The sequence below is a fragment of the Paroedura picta genome, chromosome 10 (genome assembly GCF_049243985.1).
Source record: "Paroedura picta isolate Pp20150507F chromosome 10, Ppicta_v3.0, whole genome shotgun sequence".
Taxonomy (NCBI): domain Eukaryota; kingdom Metazoa; phylum Chordata; class Lepidosauria; order Squamata; family Gekkonidae; genus Paroedura; species Paroedura picta.
The window spans coordinates 79,677,452-79,698,608 of NC_135378.1; the positions used below are offsets into that span (position 1 = coordinate 79,677,452).

Consider the following 21,157-nt stretch of genomic DNA (forward strand, 5'->3'; position numbering starts at 1 on the left):
ACTGTGTAGCTAAATCCTGAAATTTTATATCTGAGTATATGAGGAGCCCACGAGATTAGATTGAAGATCCTTCTATTCTTGCATACCAGGGATGGATTAGGCCTACCTTTTTCAACCTTTTGACCGTGGAGAGCCCTGGACCCGGGCCAGGAGTGATGACAGCTGGCCATGTCTGCCTGCCATGCCCAAGGAGGGCTGAGGGGAAGGAAGAGGAAGGAGGCAATTTGAGGCAGGAGTAGACATCCAAGCTCCACCCCCATTCCCAGAAATGGTAACCACGTGAGAATGTCACTAGGCTAGATGGCCCGAATGACCCATTGCAGCTCTATGATTCTATAAGCAGTGGCTGGACAGATACTTATCCTGGATGTTTTAGGCTGATCCTGCACTGGACAGGGGGTTAGACTAGATGGCCTGTCTGGCCCCTTCCAACTCTATGGTTCTAGGAGTCTATAAGCAGCAGCTGGACAGATACTTATCCTGGATGCTTTAGGCAAATCCTGCATTGAGAAAGGGGTTGGACTAGATGGCCTGTATGGCTGCTTTCAACTCTATGATTCTATAAATCATGGAAAGTTACACAAAACCATTCACTGGCACCTTAGATATGAACAAAATTCATTCGAGCATGGTTTTCGTGAGTCAGAGCTTCCTTTGCCAGATCCATCTAGCTCCTGCTTAGTTTTGCTGCAGTTGACTACCATGGCTACCCCCTCTGCATCTATAAACTATGCATGAGTGGGAGAAGGAGATTATAACGTCTAAGAGGAACATAGAGGTGAAGGGAGCCGTGGAGAAGATTCATTGCTTGGTGGTGTCAGGTTTGTTAGAAAATCCTGTCATAAATTAGCCTGAGTATCTCCATGACAGTTAGATCGACCTTTGCCGCTTGGTGCCTGGGAGCTCCAGGCCCCTATATTATGCATGCTTGTTAAGAGTGAAACTATGTATGTTGATGTAGCCATTATCTTTGAATATATGCTTTCCTTTGAGGCCTCTCGGCTGGGCCAGCTTCTGGTAAACATAATACCTTATCTAAACCTGTAGACAGCCAAGGACATGTGAAAGCAACACTGTTTTTAATTGTATCTGGCTCCTCTCTCTTGCTCCCCCTCCCTTGGGAACTTTCAAGTTTTGGGCAGGAGAAATGTATTGATAAGGAGAAGCAAATCTGTCCTCAGGCAGATTTGACTTCTCTAGTCCAGGTGTATGAAGTACTTCTCAATAAACTTTCTATTTCTAAGAAGTTAGTTGTGAGTCCTTGCAACGTCTGACAGGTGGGCTGCCTGATGGCCTACAAACTTCATAGCCTTGAAAGGAGGGTTGGCAAGTAGCGGGAGTGTTGGGAGGAGGACATGGGGGCATGTACAGAGTTGCCAACCCCCTGGTGAGACATGGAGAGCTCCTGCTATTTCAATTGAATCCCTAGATGACATAAGTCAGTTCCCCGGGAGAAAATGGCTGCTTGGGCAGTGGACTCTATAGCATTATACCCCCCCTAAGGTCCCCCCACCCAGATTCTTCCCCCCAAATTTCCAGATATTTCCATACCCAGATCTGTCAACCATAGGCATATATGCAAACAAGAAAGAAACCATGTTTCCAAGAGACCTTGAGTTTTGCTTGACTTTTTTGGTTGCGTGCAATCATTATTACAAAACGAAGTCCAACAATGAAACTAGTTATTACCTAAGACTCTAGTCAGTTTTTGTTTGATGATGATTATTAAAGATTCTGCAGACAATAACTTTTCTTCATTCTTTATGTTGACCTCCTTTTGGAATGCACACATTCTTTTGTAACTTGCAGGATTTATTGAGCTACTGTTTCCCGTTTGCATGCAGCCTCCTATGTGTATTTCCACCTTGTTATCTTGAACCCTAAGCATTTGACATCTGTGGATGTCCCTGTGACAGTTCCAGAAGGAGCATACAGCTCAGGGTTCAAGTCTCCCCAGCTGCATGCTCCTTCTGATGTTTAAATCAGACACACAAACTCTACCAGCTTTACAGGTGAATAAATATTTGTCGAAACTAAAGCTACTACAGGTTAGGAAGAACCTGGAGATTTGATGGCATAGGTTGGGAAGGAGAAGGAGAGCTCAACAGGGAAGTAATGGTACAAAGTCCAGACTTCAGAGCTGCCATTTTTGTCCAGGGGAACTAATCTCTGTAATCTGGAGACCAATTGTAATTCCAGGAGATCTCTAGGCCCAGCCAGAAGGGTGGAAACCCTGGTTTAAGCAACCCCCCCCCATTGAGAGTGTCAGTCTGTTTACTTTGCATCAGTCCTGGAAAAAGTCAATAGTCTTATTAGGTTTCACTTAATTAAGCCGCTGAAATCAGTAATGTCATGGAGGGGTGGCTTCCCCTAAATTATCCTTTAAAAAATAAATCTTGAATTTCTGCTGACTCTATCCATGCAATGATTGTTTCACATGTGCTGTGAACAAAGTTCCCAGCTCTGGGTTGGGAAAGACCTGGAGATTTTGAGGATGGAGTCTGAGGAGATGAGGGAGGGGTCCAGTGGGGCCTCAGCCTTAGAGTCCACCTGCAGAAGCAGCCATTTTGAACTCGGTTGCCTGGAGATCAGTTATAATCCCAGGAGAGCTCCAGCTACCAGCTGGAGGTTGGCAGACCCCAGCTGTGAAATAATCAGCTCTATTTGGTGAAAGAAGTATTTGCAATAAAAGATATCTAACTACCTTATTTACAGGTCTTTTGCTCTTAAAGTTTCATGTGTAGTTACAGCCGGAGATAAAAATTTATTCTCTACAAAAGGGGACAGCGCTGCTAAGAGCCATGAAACTGATATTTCAATGGCTATAACTGTGCTGCAAAAATGGCCCTAAGCAGAATCTTCATAGAGAGATCATGATTTTTTTATTGTGGGACATCTGGAGAATTTAGTTTAATGCTCATATAAGAGAGCTTTGACCTCTGGGCTATGTAATCAATTGAACTGGGTCCATAGAAATATTGAAGACGCACTAGACAAAATATTATCATCTCTCTCTCTCCCTCCTTCCTTCCTTCCCTCCCTCCCTTCTATTCCTTCTTTCTTCCATCATTCATTCTTTCCTCTCTGTCCCTCCCTCCCTCCCTCCCTCCCTCCCTCCCTCCCTCTTTCTTTCTTTCTTTCTTTCTTTCTTTCTTTCTTTCTTTCTTTCTTTCTTTCTTTCTTTCTTTCTTTCTTTCTTTCTTTCTTTCTTTCTTTCTTTCTTTCTTTCTTTCTTTCTTTCTTTCTTTCTTCCTTCCTTCCTTCCTTCCTTCCTTCCTTCCTTCCTTCCTTCCTTCCTTCCTTCCTTCCTTCCTTCCTTCCTTCCTTCCTTCCTTCCTTCCTTCCTTCCTTCCTGGGATGTTATAGGAAAGTCTTTCTTTCACCTGATCCCTTTTCCCTCCTACCACTTATTGTGCTGGGGTGGGAGGCCCCAATTGCTGGATTTGGCAGCCTCTCGGTAGCACCTGGAGTTATACCACTATTACAATTGATCTCCAGATCATCCAGCTCGGTTCCCCTGGAGGAAATGGCTGCTTTGAAGGTTGGACTGTAGGATATTATCCACAGCTGCGGTCTTTCCCCTCCGGTCCCCAGGTTCCATGCCCCAAATCTCCAGGTATTTCCCAACCTAGAGGTGGCAGCCCTATAGATTACAGTGCTGTGGTGCCACTCATGCTATGCAATGTCTTATCAAGAGCCGCACGAAGACCGGACGTTAGTAGGGTTTTAGAAGTTACACACAGCACACCTGTTCTGCCAGGCTTTCAGGAGCCGAACTTTCACATTGCTGATTCCCTGCCGACCTTTTCCACGGCGCATTATGGATTGTTTTTAGACTTTCTTAACCATCTCGCTCTGTGCATTTTCATTGCCGCACATTGGAGCGTGTCGATAAAACATCCGAAGCATCATGCTTCGCCTCCTTGGCAGGGAGAAGCATTTACGAGACCGCTTTTCCTTGTGTTCAAAATAATTTAGGTTCTTTAAACGCGACGAGCCTTTCAGAAATGCCCAAGACAGACTTCTGGATGACTGATATTGTTTATGAATCTCGATGATGAGTGGATAAAGAGAGAGATTATGCTCAGTGGCACAGATTTGATGTGCTTTCCATGTTAAGTGTTGTTTGTAACTGATCTACCGTCTTCCGTTGAGTAACAGACATTGATTGGCTTCTCTGCAGCATACAAGATGACAGATATACGTATTTAATTATCATGTGGGGAGGAAAGGCAGTGTGCTATAAAACCATCGCATCAAATCGTGCAAGTTGAGCAGAGCTGGTACTCGGGTGGGAGACCACCAAAGAAGACTCTGCAGAGGAAGGCCATGGCAAACCACTCCGGCTTCTCCCTTGCCCTGAATGCCTCTCCCTTTCACCCGCTCCTGCTTTCTCCATAAGTCGATTGCACTGCAGTGGCACATAGACATGTAATTATGAGTGCAGCTGAGAAGCGTATTGAATCATTTCTTGTTGCCTGTTCCCAGAGGGCAGACTGGAGGTCTTTCAGCAGAACAAGTTGCTCTCCTCCATCCCTGTGTGGACAGCGTTCGGCGAGCTGGCGATTCTGTACAACTGCACCAGGACGGCCTCCGTGAAAGGTGTGCGTGGTGGGGAGAAGGCTGCAAAACCAGGACAAATTTAAGACTGCTGATGGGGGACGGGGCGGGAGGAGGGACTGCCAAGAGCTGTTCTTTGCTGATGGCTGAGATTGTGGTGGCGTGAAAGGGGAGAAAGCACCGTCCAACACATGAATGGCCATTTTGGGGTTTTATGGACAGCACCTAGGTTTTGGATTGCCCTCCAGACTTTTCAGCACACTGGTGCTCCACTTCCAGATGAAGGCAGGCAATGTCAGTGTCTAGAAGCAAATGCTGCAATAGCAAAACCAGGGAACTGGTTCTGTTGTTGATAGGAGAAAGCCGGGTAGATAAACCAGGCAAGATGCTTAAACACGGACCTTTGGTTTCTCTTAGGCTGCCTAAGGAGGTGGTGAGCTCCCCCTCACTGGCAGTCTTCAAGCAAATGATGGATACACACTTTTCTTGGATGCTTTAGGATGCTTTGGACTGATCCTGTGTTGAGCAGGGGGTTGGACTAGATGGCCTGTATGGCCCCTTCCAACTCTATGATTCTATGATTCTTGGCAATTTAGAAGAAGAGTAGGTTTTTACACCCTGCTTTTCTCTACCTTGTAAGGAGTCTCTACATGACTTACTGGGGTTCGTGTCTAATGTGGCACCGGGACTTGAAACCAGCACCCCTGCTGGGCTCTGTCCCCTCTCTAAATTCTACCTCTCCCAGGCTCCAGCCCAAAATCTTTAGGAATTCCTCCACATGGAGATGACAACCCAAAGTGGGATCCAAGCTGCCACATTCTCCCTTTGTCTCAGGCTTGGTGCCTGATTCAGCAGTTGATGCCGTTCACATTCACAGAGGCAGAATGCAATGATTTCTGCTATTCTCATGCAGAAGGCGATGCCACGCAAATTATCTGCAGTAACCGATTTCTTCTTCTCCCCCCCCCCCCTCCCTTCGCTCTCACTGAATGCTCCTGGATCGTCAGCTAGTTATAGCTCCTGGTCAGGTCTGAGCAGTTTTGGGTGCATATTAATCTGCAGTCTTTGTTGCTGTTTAATACTCTCAGCACAACATTTGAGCCCATCAGGTTCAGAGGTTTACTTTGGTGTAAATGGGCTCCCAGGGTGGCAGTCCTCCAGGAGCACATGGAGCACTGGATAGGTCTGTCTCAGAGAGTGGTCCTAGATGTTACAAATGAGGGGAGAAACTTGGACCCATTCTGCACACATCAGATAATGCACTTTCAATGTGCTTTGACAGCTGGATTCTTCTGTGCAGAACAGGAAAAGCTACTTCTAAAGTGCATTGAAAGTGCATTATCTATTGTCCGCAGAATAGGCCCAATAGCACAAGGACTATTCCTCACACAATCAAATAATGCACTTTCAATGCACTTTAGAAGTAGATGTTCCTGTTCTGGAAAGAAAAATCCAGCTTCCAAAGCACATTGGATTCCCTTATCAAAGTACAACACTATAGCCTTGCCTACCTACCTCGAACCCTGACCTGGATGGCCCAGACTAGCCTGATCTTGTCAGGTCTCAGAAGCTAAGTAGGGTCAGCCCCAATTAGTATTTGGATGGGAGACCACCAAGGAAATCCAGGGTTGCTGCACAGAGGCAAGCAATGGCAAACCACCTCCATTAGGCTTTGCTTGACCTGTATGGGCCAGGGTAGCCTGATTTCATCAGATCTTGGAAGCTAAACAGGGTCAGCCTTGGTCAGTATTTGGATGGGAGACCACCAAGGAAGCCCAGGGTTGCTACGCAGAGGCAGGCCATGGCCAACCGCATCTGGACACCTCTTGCCTTGAGCATCCTACAAGGTTGCCAGGAGTCAGTTGGGACTTGACCACATTTTCCATCCCCACCTTGAATGTCCCTCAAAGTGCCATCTTAAGCCCTTGTATCCTTTGAAGTTCACTGAAGGCATAGAAGAGTGTATATTGCTTAGGGTGGAACTATAGTGAACACAGAATATTTTCTGTGGGGATGCAAGGGTGCTACTCTTCCCCCCACCATGGGAAAGGAACTGTGAAGGACACTGTGTTCAAGATGGAGTCATAAACATCTTTCCACCTTTATCCCTTAGTAATTCTCGGGGCCGTTTGCTGGCTCTTCACCCTGCAGTGCCATTGATGATTAATTTTGTATTTATTGACATCTGGTGCTGAATATAAAAAGTGTATCACACCGTAAATAGGGTCTGAAGCTAGTAGCAACCCTTGAAGCGGCACTTCCTGCTGCTAAAGAAGGCGATTCAGGACTCTCGTGTGAGTGCATCCTTGTAGAACCTCTAGTGGACATGTTTATCTGACTGGATTTTTTATTGGGTGTAGCTGGGAGTCTGTTTGAGCGTCTGCCTTAAAAAAAAAAGAACAACCTTGCCCTTTCTTTCTTTCTTTGAAAGCTGTCACCAGTGTGAAAACATGGGCCTTAGACAGAGAGGTTTTCCAGAACATCATGAGGAGGACAGCCCAAACGCGACACGAACAATACAGAAACTTCCTTAGAAGGTAAATGGGCAGCATGGTTGCATAACTCCTTAGCATGGCAGGCGTACTTACCACACAACTGCAAGCTCCTTCACGTAGCAGAGAGAGAACCAAGATATCTGATCGATTGCTAATGGCAATGTTCCGTAAGTAAGGAAAAGCTGGGAGGGTGCTTTATCTTCCCGTTTAATTTAGAGGCGCTTTCTTATCCAGTTCCCTGAGCTCTGTTTGTTTTGCCTCAATCAGGGCAAAGGTCATTGCGAAATCCTCACGAGCCAAGGGCAAAAGATTAAGAGCAGTACGTAAAAAGTTCATTAGGAGCCTAACGCGGTCCTGCCAGCTGAATGGCAGATGTCGCTTGTCATCTTCCCCTTGCATTTCCCAGTGACTTGAGCAAATCATGTTGATCCACCAGCTACAAAAAAACCTACCTCTCCCCCCAAAAAACATTTTAAACTGCAAGGAGATAGTACATATTCTGGGTGGCTGATGAAGTAGGATGGTTTGCTAATAAATTCTCTTTCTCTCTCTCTCATCTTAACATAACACACAGTCATGAAGACGAGGTGCCATATGTGCAGCTCTGTCACAGCCATGTTCATTTTTGGTATATTCTCATATTTCTCATCTAATTATATCAAAAGCATTGGGTTGGAACCAATGAACTGTGAACAAAATGAGTTCATGGAACAGAGCTCTCTCTCTCTCTCTCTTTGTCTGTCTCTCTTTCCTCATGCAGCTCCTTTTGCTTTCTGAAAAGCTGGTCCAGAGATTTAGGGTTCCCGGTGGAAGAGAGGAGGATCAAGCGTGACAAGGGTAGGGTTGCCAGGCCTGTCCCCGATTGATGCCGTAGAGCAGGGGTAGTCAAACTGCGGCCCTCCAGATGTCCATAGACTACAATTCCCAGAAGCCCCTGCCAGCAAATGCTGGCAGGGGCTTCTGGGAATTGTAGTCCATGGACATCTGGAGGGCCGCAGTTTGACTACCCCTGCCGTAGAGTTACCAGCAATTCCTAGAGTTACTTGTAATCACTTCCAAGTCACAGCTGGAAGTGATGGTAGTGACATTGGCGATGCCATAATCCCTTCAGGCCGCCATTCTACCATTTTTCTGCTGAGCCTGGCAACCCAACCCTTTGAACATCCTGGGATAATCTTGGCAGTCAATCAACTGAGCCCAGTAGACTAGCCACGGGTGAGCCTAAATCCATTTGTTGATTTGAATTTAGGAAAAACTATGGCACAGCTGGTACTGCAGTTGCCACTTAACTTCGTGGTGTTTTTAATGTCCCAGTCTGCTCCCTGTAGCAAGAAGAGGAAATTGGCAGACCCTTCCCTACTTAGGGTTGCCAGCTTCCTGGTAGTTCCTGGAGATCTTTGACTATTATAGTGGATCTCCAGATGGCCAAGATGTTCCCTTGGAGAAATTACAGCTTTGGAGGGTGAACTCCATGACATTATACCTTGTGGAAGTTCCTCCTCTCCCCAAACCCCACTTTCCCCAGGCTCTATGCCCCAAATCTCCAGGTATTTCCCAACCCAAAGCTTACCTTACTCCCTTACAATGGTGGTAACAAGCAATAACAAATTAACATCATCATCATCATCCCAAATGTAACTAAGGTGATCTATATAGTAGCGGGAAAGCTACACATGATTGGAATGAAATCCGTCTGACTTTTTACACATGCTCCTATTTCTTTTGGAACCAGTGCAACATTTTTGTCATCATAACTAGACTCCCCAAGAACAAAAACGAAGCCATGTTGGATAAGGCCAATGGTCCATCCTAATCCAGTGCTCTGTGTCACACAGTGGCCAGAACTCCAGAAGCCCTCCCACTCTTGCCCCCCCCCCTGCCAAGGCGAATAGAGAGCATCGCTAAGTACATAAGAAGTGCCATGTTGGATCAGGCCAATGGCCCATGCGGTCCAACATTCTGTCACACAGTGGCTAAGACCCAGGGACCATCAGGAGATTAAGAAGTGTTTGGGCAGAACATATGAAACAGGAGTGGATTTGGTGAGAGACTGGATAGGGGACCACCGGGGAGTCCCTTGCATGCTGCCTTAAGTTTCACAATAGAAAAGAGGCAGAACAAGTTGACATCACAGACAAGTTGATATCACCCTTGCTGCCATGTCCTTCGTTCAAAACCCAGACAAGTTGAAACTTTGCACCTGTTTTGCCCTAACTCAGTTAATCGACCTCTTCCTTCCCTCCATGGGTGTGTTTTTTGAAGCTTGTAATCGCAAGCTACCTGTTGCTCTACCAAAGACCCCTTAATAAGTCCCTGATTATGGACTGAGCATGTACAGGGCTCTCTTGCACTTGCGTTGACCTCAATTGTTGGTCTATATTTAGTCTCTAAAAAATGAACAACACAAGCACAGTAATGGGAACTGTGGTAGAAGCTGGGGAGAAGAAATACGTCTTCCAGAGAGGTTTGTTTTTGTCTTGCAGCTCTGCCCTTTTCCCTTTAATCATGCCCATTTTACCCTACCCGCTCCGACTCTCTTATCTTTTCCTTTTGCAAAGAAAGAGGCTATTTAAATCAAGCAGAAAAGATTGTGCTTCTGTAATTTTCAGCAGTTCCAAGCGTTGCTCAAATGACAAAGACATTTGTGCCCAAATGTATAGGGCTTGGGCGAGGACAGATTCTGTGTTTCTTTGGGTGGCCTAATTGTGGCTCCCCAGGTGTCCATGGACTACAATTCCCATGAGCCTCTGCCAGCATGGTGCTGGCAGAGGCTCATGGGAATTGTAGTCCATGGACACCTGGGGAGCCACAGTTTGGCCACACCTACTTTATGGCCCCACTGCTGGAGTTGGGGATCGGCCGTACAACTTGGTTGCCTTCACCTGACTGTATGTACTCATTTGCATTGCGCTTGGAAGCACATCAAGGACTGATTGATTGATATTTATTGGCGATTTCTCTGAGTCGGCATCCTTGACGAGGGTGGTGATGCGCAAGAACAAAATAACGTAATAATCCCACATGTAACAACGGTGTTGCATAAACTAGCTGGAAAGCTGCACACAATTGTAACTAAATCTGTCTGACTTTTTTTGTTTATCAGTGTGTCTTTGCTGAAGAATTTGCCCGAAGATAAGCTGACCAAGATCATCGACTGCTTGGAAGTGGTAAGTGTATTTTTATAAAAAGCTGCACAGTTATATGAAAAATCTTTCTTTGATTGAATTTGAATTATTTGGACCAGGTCCTTTCATTCCCAGTTGACTACAATAGTTGGGGGTCTCTTAGGTGCTAGTGGTCACCCATCTAACACATGACGTTAGATCCACCAATCCACACATGAAGTTGCCTTCAACTCAATCAGACCTTTGGCCCGTCAAGGTCAGTATTGTCCACTCAGTATTGTCCATGAAAGTCTTTCATACCATCATTGTAAACTGGAAATGCTGGGAATTGAACCAGGGACCTTCTGCACGCCAAGCAGGTACTCTATTTCTGAGCCACAGTTCCTCCTCCAAGGGTGATTTCTGCTGATGGAAGTTTTCCTTCAATGGACTGGGAATTTTCTACCTCACCCTTCTCCGCAGTGACCTAGAATGCTCCCGAAAATTTTCCTTCCACAGGCAGATTTAGAGATCTGCTGCAAAGGGGGGGGGGGGTAGGGGGGGAGATTGGTGGAAGCTGTCGTTCATTCTCTGCTGGTTCCAAGCCTGTGTGTTTTAAGGCCACTCCGTCTCAGCTGCATAATGGTAAATCTGGAGCCAGGTTGTTAGAGAGTTCATTGCAAATGCCAAATTCAGAAAACCCGTTTTTTATGGTGCAATCTGTTACCTGCCATGTGTTAGGGGCAAGCTTCCCTTTATTAACTAATGCAGTTGGGGGGTCAGGATAAACCTCAATGAAAGAGCCTCATTTGTTATTGTTGTAACCCAAACAACTGGGGAACAAACCACAGATATCCATTCGTATTTGTTAATATTCGTTTTTCTTAGCTGTTTGGGCGTCTGCTGTCCGGTTGGCAAAGTCCAGGAAGGTCAGAGGGAGGGGGGAAAGAGCCTGTGCAAATGAAATGGCTATCCAGATTTTCATCCCCCCAACTCCCCCCCCCCACCTTGCTTAATATGTTGTCTGCAGGGCTGTGTAGGCCAGGATATCTCAACCAGGATTTCGTAAACCCCTGGGCTTTCTTTGATAGCCCTGGAAGGGTTTCCCAAATGGGTGGAAGATAATTAATGTTTAATTTTTTAAAAATTTGTTAAACATTTATCACATGATATGGTCATATATGATCATGTTGACTCCCCCCCCCCCCCAATAGCCGATTATGGGCCTGGAGGGATGGGAGGTGGAGGGGCCCCAGGTGGGCATGTCCACAGCTCTGCTTCCCAACCCTATTCTGCACGATTGTGCCACTTCTGAGGTTTCTCAAAGCCTGCAGAACATTTCAGGGGTTTCTCAATGGTAAAAAACTTGAGAAAGGCTGGTGTAGGACTTTGACAGTTGGGAGGAGGATCAGGAATGCAAGAAGACAATCTCTGTCTCCCTCTCCCAGCATCTAGAACTGCTTTTGATAGACACGCTTGGAAAATAGCTCCTGGGGCAGCGTTTCCCAACCTGTGTGCTGGGACCCAAATGCAGGTTTTAAAGCTGCTGAAAATGGGTCACAGACTTCCTAATGATGGCTCTTGCCCAGAGATGAACTCTCATTCACTTGGGGTTCATAGTGGGGAGGAGCTACACCCTCTGTGTGATGTTTGTTGGTTTCTCATGGGGCATTATAGAAAATGGAATAGAGGGATGCCAAGGGCCCAATTTGCCTAGGACACCGAAAAAACTAGGGCCAACCCTTGATGGGCCCCATACCAAGTAAATTTGGATTTGTGGGTCATCGTGCCAAAAAAGTTAGGAACTGCTGCCTAGAGTGCCTGGTTTTCTCCATCTATTTGTTGTTGTTGTTGTTAATTGTGAGTCTCATTGACATGTGCAGGTCAATAACAATAAAGGAGGAAAGATTCAAATGAGTAGCTGTGTTGGTCTGAATAATAACAATAAAATCAGAGTCCGGTAGAACCCTTAAGACTATCTTTGTTGGTCTTAAAGGTGCTACTGGACTCTGATTTTATAATAAAAGAGGAAGTAAAACTATTAAGGTATGTAGTAATGGTTAGCCCTAGTCAGGCTGGCCCAGGCTAGCTCAATCTCATCAAATTTCAGAATCTAAGAGGGTCAGCCCTGTTTAGTCCTTGGATGGGAGACCACCAGAGAAGTCTGAGGCTTCTGCTCAGAGGCAGGCAATGGCAAACCACCTCTGCCTGTCTCTTGCCTTGGGAACCCTACGGGGGTTGCTACTGGCCACAGTGTGTTGGCCACAATCCTACTCCCCTTGCTCCTCCACCAACTTATCTCCCCCTGGGCACCTGTGGGGTCTCCCTGTCTAGTTTGAGCTTCTGCGACTCACACTGGGGAGAGGGTGGGATGCCACACAGGGCGTCTTATTGTCATGTGGCTCTTTTGATAGATGGCAACTGGGATCATGGTCTCTGCGCACCACAGAAGGAGTGCCCCTCTACGACAGCCCTTGGTGTGTGTCGGGTGAGGGAGGCGAGAGATCTGTTCTGAGAAACCAAGCATGTGCGCAGGCCTTGAGGAGTGCCTAAAATAGCTCCTTGCATCGTGACAATTATCCGTAAAGATATTTGCTAGTGGGAAGAAGCTCCTTTACTTCCTGTGAGGGGCACCGAACGAGCATCGTGGCTGCAGAAACAGCAGTGCTCAGTTCTTCAAGCGAGCTTCGGAATTTCCTGTATGCACAGTTCTTCAAGCGAGCTTCGGAATTTCCTGTTACACTTTGCTAAGCTGAGTTGCGCTCGGCGAGCCTAAGATCTGAGTCCAGTTGCATTCAGGTTGCCAACCAGCCTTGGCTCAGGGGCCGAGCATCGGCTTGGCATGCAGGAGGTTCCCGGTTCAATCCCCGGCATCTCCAGTACGGATCAGATTGCAAGTGATGTGAACGGCCTCCGCCTGAGACCCAGGAGAGCAGCTGCTGGTCTCAGTAGACAATGCTGACTTTGATGGACCAGTGGCCTGATGCAGTAGAAGGCAGCTTCATGCGCTCCTGCGTCAGAGATCAGTTCATGTGGAGAAAACGGCATTATCCCTCCCTGAACTCCTTCCCCTCCCCAAGCGCTACTCTGGCCAAGGGACCAAGCCCTATGAAGATAGGTTGAGGGACTTGGGAATGTTCAGCCTGGAGAAAAGGAGGCTGAGAGGGGACATGATAGCCCTCTTTAAGTATTTGAAAGGTTGTCACTTGGAGGAGGGCAGGATGGTGTTTCCGTTGGCTGCAGAGGAGAGGACACGCAGTAATGGGTTTAAATTACAAGTACAACGATATAGGCTAGATATCAGGAAAATGTTTTTCACAGTCAGAGTCGTTCAGCAGTGGAATAGGCTGCCTAAGGAGGTGGTGAGCTCCCCCTCACTGGAAGTCTTCAAGCAAAGGTTGGATACACACTTTTCTTGGATGCTTTAGGATGCTTAGGGCTGATCCTGCGTTGAGCAGGGGGTTGGACTAGATGGCCTGTATGGCCCCTTCCAACTCTATGATTCTATGATTCTATGATTCTTTCAGGTTCCATCCCCAAAAATCTCCAGGTGTTTCCCAACCCAGAGCTGGAAACCTTGTTAAAGATCAACGAGGTTCTCAGGATTCAGAGTTCTCCACCTAGGGATGCCTACTCTGGTCTGGGAAATACCTAAATTTACGCTCAAGTACGGTTCCTAAGGAAAGGGAAGTCATTTGGTCTCTTCATCTCACCTGGATGAGTGCCGTTCACCCAAACGAAAATACGCCGTGTATTTTCAGTGCAATTTGTTTCTGTTCTAAGCATGTCGCAGGGTGACTTAGTGACGGGAGAGCACAAATGTACAAAACATTTCCGGGCCGGATCCGTGCTCCTTGCTGAAGTCTAATGAGTCATATCTGCTTTGCTCTGCTCTCAGTGTTATGAAGCTAATGCGCGGAGTGCCCTGAATTTCTCCCAGGCTGGTCCGTTTCCACACACTCATTCCTTTTGGCAGGGGAGCCTAAAGAGAGCCACGGCCTGCAAATTACGCAACGGCAACAGCATGTCAGCTCGGAAACAATAGAGTGGCAGAAACAGTTTCTGGCTTGACTGCGCTAGCGACAACCCCTGGCAGTTTCCCTCAAGGCTGCGGGATATTCAAAGGCACCCGCAAAGCCCTTAAAAGCTCCACGGCAGTGGTTCTGAACCTGGGGGCAGGGACCCCTTTGGGGGTTGAATGACCCTTTCACAGGGGTCACGGCAGGGCAAGCAGCTTGGCCGTGGGTGGGGGGTGCGCCATCCACACAACAGCCTTGTGGGGTAGATCGAGATAGAGCGTTGGTCTGCCTGGAGCAGCAGAAAAGAGCCAGATCGGCATGGTGGGACAAGAGGTCATGGGGACAGAGGAGGATCTGGCCCCTCCTCGAATGTTCCCAACTGTTCCATCTCCCCTGGAGTCTCGGCAGTCGGGGTTGGGATGGGGTTAAGGGGAGAGGACTGGTGTGAGACTCTGGTTGGGGTTTTGGGGGGCTTGAATTGTCTTTTCTGTATAGCTTGTTTTATTATTTCCTATAAGCTGCCAGGAGCGGTGGCCTAGGAATAGAACTAATAAATAAAATAATAAAAATAAAGACTTTTTGTTCACTGGGGGATAGAAAATCTTCGGCCGCGAGAATCATTATGCAACACAGAAAGGTAAACTTATCCCCGCATGAAGGGGCATACCTGCGCTAAAAAGACGCAGAGTAGGATACCTTTTAAATTTAGGTTTGGACAGCTGAATTAGCACGAGTTCCTCTAACCACCTGGAAACCCAGACACTTGGAAAAGGTTCTGTGAAAATGCTGATGGTCCAAATTCAGCCTCTAAACCCCCCCCCCAAACTGGTCTGAATCACTCGCTAACAATGTGCATTCTCTCTGCCCCACAGGAATACTATGACAAAGGAGATTACGTGATTCGGGAGGGAGAAGAAGGGAACACCTTTTTTGTCATAGCCAAGGGGAAGGTAAGATGCACAACTGCATATCTGGAGAAGGGCTTCTGAGCATAACTGCATGACTTCTGCATGTTTGGGCTGGGGGAGGAGAAGCCTGTAATGCATTCACCGTGCGCCATTGATCTGCCTCTTCAAGGACACGCACAGGACTGAAATGACAGGCAAAAACTTTGATCGTCTCAGCAGCCGGGCAACTGGGAGGAGGGAACGCTCCAAAATGTAATGCTGCTGGCCTCCCCATGAGTTAGGGTTGCCAACCTCCAGGTGGTGGCTGGAGGTCTCCCGGGATTACAACTGATTACCAAACTGCAGAATCAGTTCCCCTGGAGGTTTGGAAGATGGACTCTACAGCATTATACCAAATTGGAGTCCCTCCCCTCCACAGACCCTGCACTTCTCTGGCTCCACCCCCAAAAATCTCCAGCTATTTTCCAATGCAGACCTGGCAGCTTTAGAGTGAATTGGGAGTCACAAGGCCAGTGAGAGAAGAATGCATCTCCATCAAGGACTAAATTGTGTTCCAGCTGCTGCCCATTGCTGTGGGTTTTCAGGCACCCCCCCACACAAAAAAAGATGCCCTCGATTTTAGAAATGTAAAAGTAAGAAGGAGTTCTCCCAAGGTTCTGTTGTGACAAGAGAGTTTTAAAGTGCCTTAAATGACACTCGGAGGGACCCAAACCTCAGGGAAGGGAGCAATAAACTGCTTAATTGGCCACCTAACCTGGAGATGAGTTTCCTGCAAAGGGGAAGCCAGTTGCTGCCTGGAAAGGGGCAAGATGGATGGCTGTTTGGATGACTTGAGTGGGGCAGGGAACGTATGCTCTAAGTTTATGGGAGAAAAGAGTACAGAGGGACCCAAGGGGTGCATCATCCCCCAAGTTCAGTGTTGGGTAATGGGGGAACCCACCCAGCTTGGGCAGGAAGGGTTGAAAGATCTGGACAACCTCTTTGCAATGTTTAAGCTGGATCAGGGACTGGGACGGGGGGGGGGGGGGATAGAGTGACGGCTGCCTCCGTTTCCTAAGTCTGAGCAGGCTTGTGTCCATCCCAGGGAGAGAACGCCAAGATGATATCTGGGTCTCTAAAGTATAGACTAGCCTCAAGTGTTTTTATTCTTCTTTGCTCTGCAGTAGTTCCTTGGTCCTGTGATGTAGCTTTTCCCCAATGGGCTTGTCCTTTAGAGCAGGGGTAGTCAACCTGTGGTCCTCCAGATATCCATGGACTACAATTCCCATGAGCCCCTGCCAGCAAACGCTGTCAGGGGTTCATGGGAATTGTAGTCCATGGACATCTGGAGGGCCGCAGTTTGACTACCCCTGCTTTGGATACCAGCCAGTGTCTTTAGAAGCCTTTTGTTTAACATCATCAGAAACAAATATTTCTTCTCTTTTTTCGATGCAGAAGTCAAAAGCACTTAATCAGAGGACATTTATGGGCTTAAGTACCGGGGAACAGACAAATCAGCAATCACGCAGGACCGGAGACAGATGGTTCATCACCAGTTGGCAAGCTTCAGAAATAAACATTTCTGCCACTTGCATAAAGGGCGGGGGGGGGGAGAAGGAGTAGAGATGCACGGGCTACAATCCATTCTCCTTGGGTGCTGCTCAGGCAATTAGCGGACTGGATTTGGGAACCGGCAGGTTTGGTCCCAGGGAGAATAAATTTGGCTGTAGTAGCCCATTTTGATGGGGGGAGGGGGGGGAGGAAGATAATGAAGCAAATCCCAAATCTGGCAATTAGGAAGATATTAAAACAAAAGGAAAGAGTCAGGATTTGGGAATGTAGTAATCAGCCTGCGTAGCATAATGTTTAAGAGCAGGGGCCTCAAATTTGGGGAACCAGGTATGATTCCCCACTCCTCCTCCACATGCAGTCAGCTGGGTGACCTTGGGTCAGTCCCAGTTTTGTCAGAGCTCTCTCAGCCCCACTGACCTAGCAGAGTGTCTGTTGTGGGGAGAAGAAGGTAAGGCAATGGTCAGCCACTTTTAGACACATGCAATCAGCTGGGTGATCTTGGGCTAGTTCCAGTCCTGTTAGAGCTGTTCTCACAGAGCAGTTTTCTTAGTTTTCTCTCAGCTCCACTTACTGTACAGGGTGACTGTTGTGGGGGGAGGAAGGGAAGGCAATTGTAAGCCACTTTGAAACTCCTCCCAGTAATGAAAAGTGGGGTATAAAAGCCAACTCTTCTTCATGTCATATAATCTATTGCACTGTGCAGACTCTGGCTAGATAGACCCATGAGGCAGAGCGAGTGAAGCAGCAGAAAGACTGCAACGGAAGAAGCTAGCTCAGTTTTCAATATTTTCCAAATAATCTAATTACATATTGTGTACAAATGCACCTAACAAAGTGTGACTACCCTTTTCTTAAAGGCAAAGCAAGTGAGAAAGGGGGTAATTTCACACCCCCATATATATGCCCTGCACTTTTCTGAATCTGCTGTTCTTTTCTTGTCTATAGATATAGATATAGATATAGATATAGATATAGATATAGATATAGATATAGATATAGATATAGATATAGATATAGATATAGATATAGATATAGATAAATACTGCTTTTGACTCCATCCTTTATGTAAGTTGAAATCTCGAAGAAAAGGGCCATCTTCTGTATACCCTAGATCAGGGGTTGTCAAACTGTGGCCCTCCAGATGTCCATGGACTACAACTCCCAGGAGCCCCCTGCCAGCGTTCGCTGGCTGGGGGCTCCTGGCAATTGTAGTCCATGGACATCTGGAGGGCCACAGTTTGACAACCCCTGCCCTAGATTTCTGCTCTCAGAGTTCTTTGTAAAGAAGACTTCACAAGTCCATTGAACAAGCAGTCCACGGAACAATCTTGCATTCTGTTGCCTGCATTTTGCCCTTCCCTGTGTCATTCATCTCTGCAGCAGCCATATGGGACGTGTCCTTACGCATCAGTTCACTTGTGAGCACGTCTTCATTAGGCCGGGTGTTTAGAGAGAGCAAATTCACTTTGACAGATGAGCGGTTTGTCCACAAAGCTCCTGCCCGCTTTGGGAATCCAGTGGCAGGACCGGTTCTGCCCACCCAGAAGAATGCGTGCGTGCATCACCCTGTTCCTGTTGTCCCAAATGTGACTCAGGATTTGGTGGCCTGAACTAGACAGTAGGGTTTTGATAAGTGTCTGCAGAGCTTTGCTGAGGAAGCCCACGTATTGGCTTCCAGCATATCTCAGTGACTTGTCGATCCAGTCAGGTGTGGGCCTCTCTGATCAGTGCCCTGCTGTGGGTGTGTTTGGGGGGAGATGGAGATTCGGCTTTCTCCCACGTCCCTTTTTCCTCACCTGAAATGGCCCTGGAGGTGTGCTACCTGCCCTTTGGGGAAGCCTACATGTACCCCAGCAATGCATGTGGAGCCTTCAGGGCAGGAAGCAGCATCCCTGAGACCACTTCAGATCAGGGTAGAGGAGCAAGGGGAGGCTTAAGATCCGGTTTGTGTGAGCCCCAATTTGGCGTAGTGGTTATAAGCGGCATAGTGGGTTTAATTCCCCACTTCCCTAGTTGAAGCCAGCTGCGTAACCTTGGGCCAGTCGCAATTCTCTCAAGAGATCTCTCAGCCCTTCCAGTAAACACAGACCACAAAGTTCTTTGGGATAACAGCTCTTTATTCACTCCGACACAAGAAGAAGAAGAAGACGACGAAGACGACGAAGACGACGAAGACAACGACGAAGACGAAGACGAAGACGAAGTCTCAAAGCGGCTTACAGTCGCCTTCCCTCTCCCCACAACAGACACCCTGTGAGGCTGAGAGAGCTCTGATATTTCTGCTCGGTCAGAACAGTTTTATCAGTGCCGTGGCGAGCCCAAGGTCACCCAGCTGGCTGCATGTGGGGGAGCTCAGAATTGAACCCGGCTCGCCAGATAAGAAGTCCGCCCTCCTAACCACTACACCAAACTGGCTCTATACAAACTGGCTTCTATACAATTCAGGCAGCCAGCCAAAGAACCTGATTGTCTCTTAACGGAGGAGCCCTATCGGCTGTTGTTGTTGTTAGATGCGAGGTCATGTCTGACCCATCGCGACCCCATGGACAATGATCCTCCAGGCCTTCCTGTCCTCTATCATTCCCCGGAGTCCATTTAAATTTGCACCTCCTGCTTCAGTGACTCCATCCAGCCACCTCATTTTCTGTCTTCCCTATTGGCTGTTAGTGGGGCCCAATGATTGGCCCATTGTTAGAGTCTTCGCCTGTACATGGTAGGTTGACTTTTGAGCCTTGGTTTTGTTGCACAGAATGTCCACATACATAACACCTCCCTCATAGGGTGCCTGTTGTGGGGAGAGGAAGGGAAGGCAATTGTAAGCCATTTGGAGACTCCTTCAGGTAGTGAAAAAGTGGGGTTTGAGACCCAACTCTGCCTCCTCCTCCTCTTCCTCCTCCTCTTCCTCCTCCTCCATCAATTATTCCTGATAATCAAATGGAGACACCATGTGCAGAAGTTGGGGACACGAAGGAGGAGACCATAAGATATACACTGCTTCTGGGATGCTGGAAATATTTGTCCTGCTGACGTTAAGAAGAGAATGCAGCTTTTTAGATGAACTTTGTTCTTGATCCAGCGAGCCACTTTGTGCCTTCTTTGTTATGGATACAAGCACTCGCAGCGCTCCATATACATTGTGCTTAATCCTTTCCAAGAGTCCCATAAACTTCCCTTGGATTACGTGGAGGCTAAGGCTGCCCAGGGCTTGCCAAAGCTCTCCCACTGAATTCAAGGCCAACTTCGGATCCGAGCAGATTTCAGCTCCCGAACTTAGCAGCGGCTTTCTCATAGCCAACGCACCGCATGCCGTGTCCAAATTCAGAGTAGATTTTGAACATATCCCTCTCCCCGTGTCTGTTATCTTTCTGAGAGGGAATGGCTTAAGAATTCTAATGCATCTGGTACCCTCAAAGTGTTCTTGAAAATGGTAATCAGCTCTCTCACTCTCTACCAGTCCCCTGTTTCTTGGAGAAGGAGAGATCACTGTCTAGCATTTCAGTAACAATGTTGAGAATGCTGAGAGATAAGAAATGTTGTGTCTATGTGCAGTCAAGTGGCAACCTTATGAATTAATGACACAGTCAGGAGTAGTTCAGCAGTGGAATGGGTTACCTAAGGAGGTGGGGAGCTTCCCCTCACTGGCAGTCTTCAAGCAAAGGTTGGATACACACTTTTCTTGGATGCTTTAAGCTGATCTTGCATTGAGTAGGGGGTGGGACTAGATGGCCTGTCTGGCCCCTTCCCACTCTAGGATTCTGTGACTTCCTCAACATCCTATCCTCCGTTGAGTCAACCCATCTCAGGCTGGGCCTTTCTCTTTTCCTACCACCTTCAACTTTCCCTAGCATTATTGTCTTTTCCAAGTGAGCCTTTTGTTCTAATTTTTATTTGGGGGCACTCTGATGTTCATCTAAATTCAAGCATAACCAGCCGGAAAAAAAATGTGTGATTTCCTGGATGTTGCTTACATTATTGGGTTGATATTGCCAACGAACCGCAAGGACGAACCAATTGCTTTGGATCGGCTGTCTTATTAAGTAGGACGGAGGTCAGAAGAATGTAGCCAGATCTCATCAGACCTTAGCTGTGAAGCAGAGTTGGTCCTTGACTGGGAGACCACCAAGGAAGACCCTGCAGGGGAAGGCAAGGTCTAGCCCCCTATGTTTCTCGCTTACCCTGGAAGCACCTCGCTGGGGTCACCGTAAGTCATCCGTGACTTAATGACACTTTGCGCACATGCGCGCACACAGCCGCACTCACACACTCTGGTATCTCTTTGTAACATCTCTTCCTCCCCACCCTTTTCTGTTGTCTGCAGCTTTGAGCATAAATGCATCTGCCTGATGGTTGAACATGCTTCTGGCGAAGTGAGCTGTGACTCATCCAAGCTTATGCTAGGTCAAATTTTTGTTCAGCGTTACGGGGCCGCTGGTTTTTATTTTTGCAAGGGGAAACTTCAGCCTGTGATGAAGCAACTGATTTTCATTGCATGTGCCAGTGTCTCAAATGACCACCTAATC

At 47.4% G+C, this 21,157-nt stretch overlaps 1 protein-coding gene across 4 annotated transcripts in view; it reads left to right on the plus strand.

The window, feature by feature from the left end:
- PRKG2 (protein kinase cGMP-dependent 2) overlaps positions 1–21,157 on the plus strand; it is a 105,950-nt gene that overhangs the window by 56,920 nt on the left and 27,873 nt on the right. For all 4 annotated transcript variants that reach the window (XR_013224964.1, XM_077301075.1, XM_077301074.1 and 1 more), the window contains 4 exons: positions 4,489–4,602; positions 6,992–7,097; positions 10,159–10,222; positions 15,051–15,128. Coding sequence is in view for 3 of the 4 variants with exons in the window: in XM_077301075.1 (XP_077157190.1) it covers positions 4,489–4,602; positions 6,992–7,097; positions 10,159–10,222; positions 15,051–15,128 (362 nt within the window). In the remaining variant the exon portion in view is untranslated. The remainder of the gene's footprint in view (positions 1–4,488; positions 4,603–6,991; positions 7,098–10,158; positions 10,223–15,050; positions 15,129–21,157) is intronic.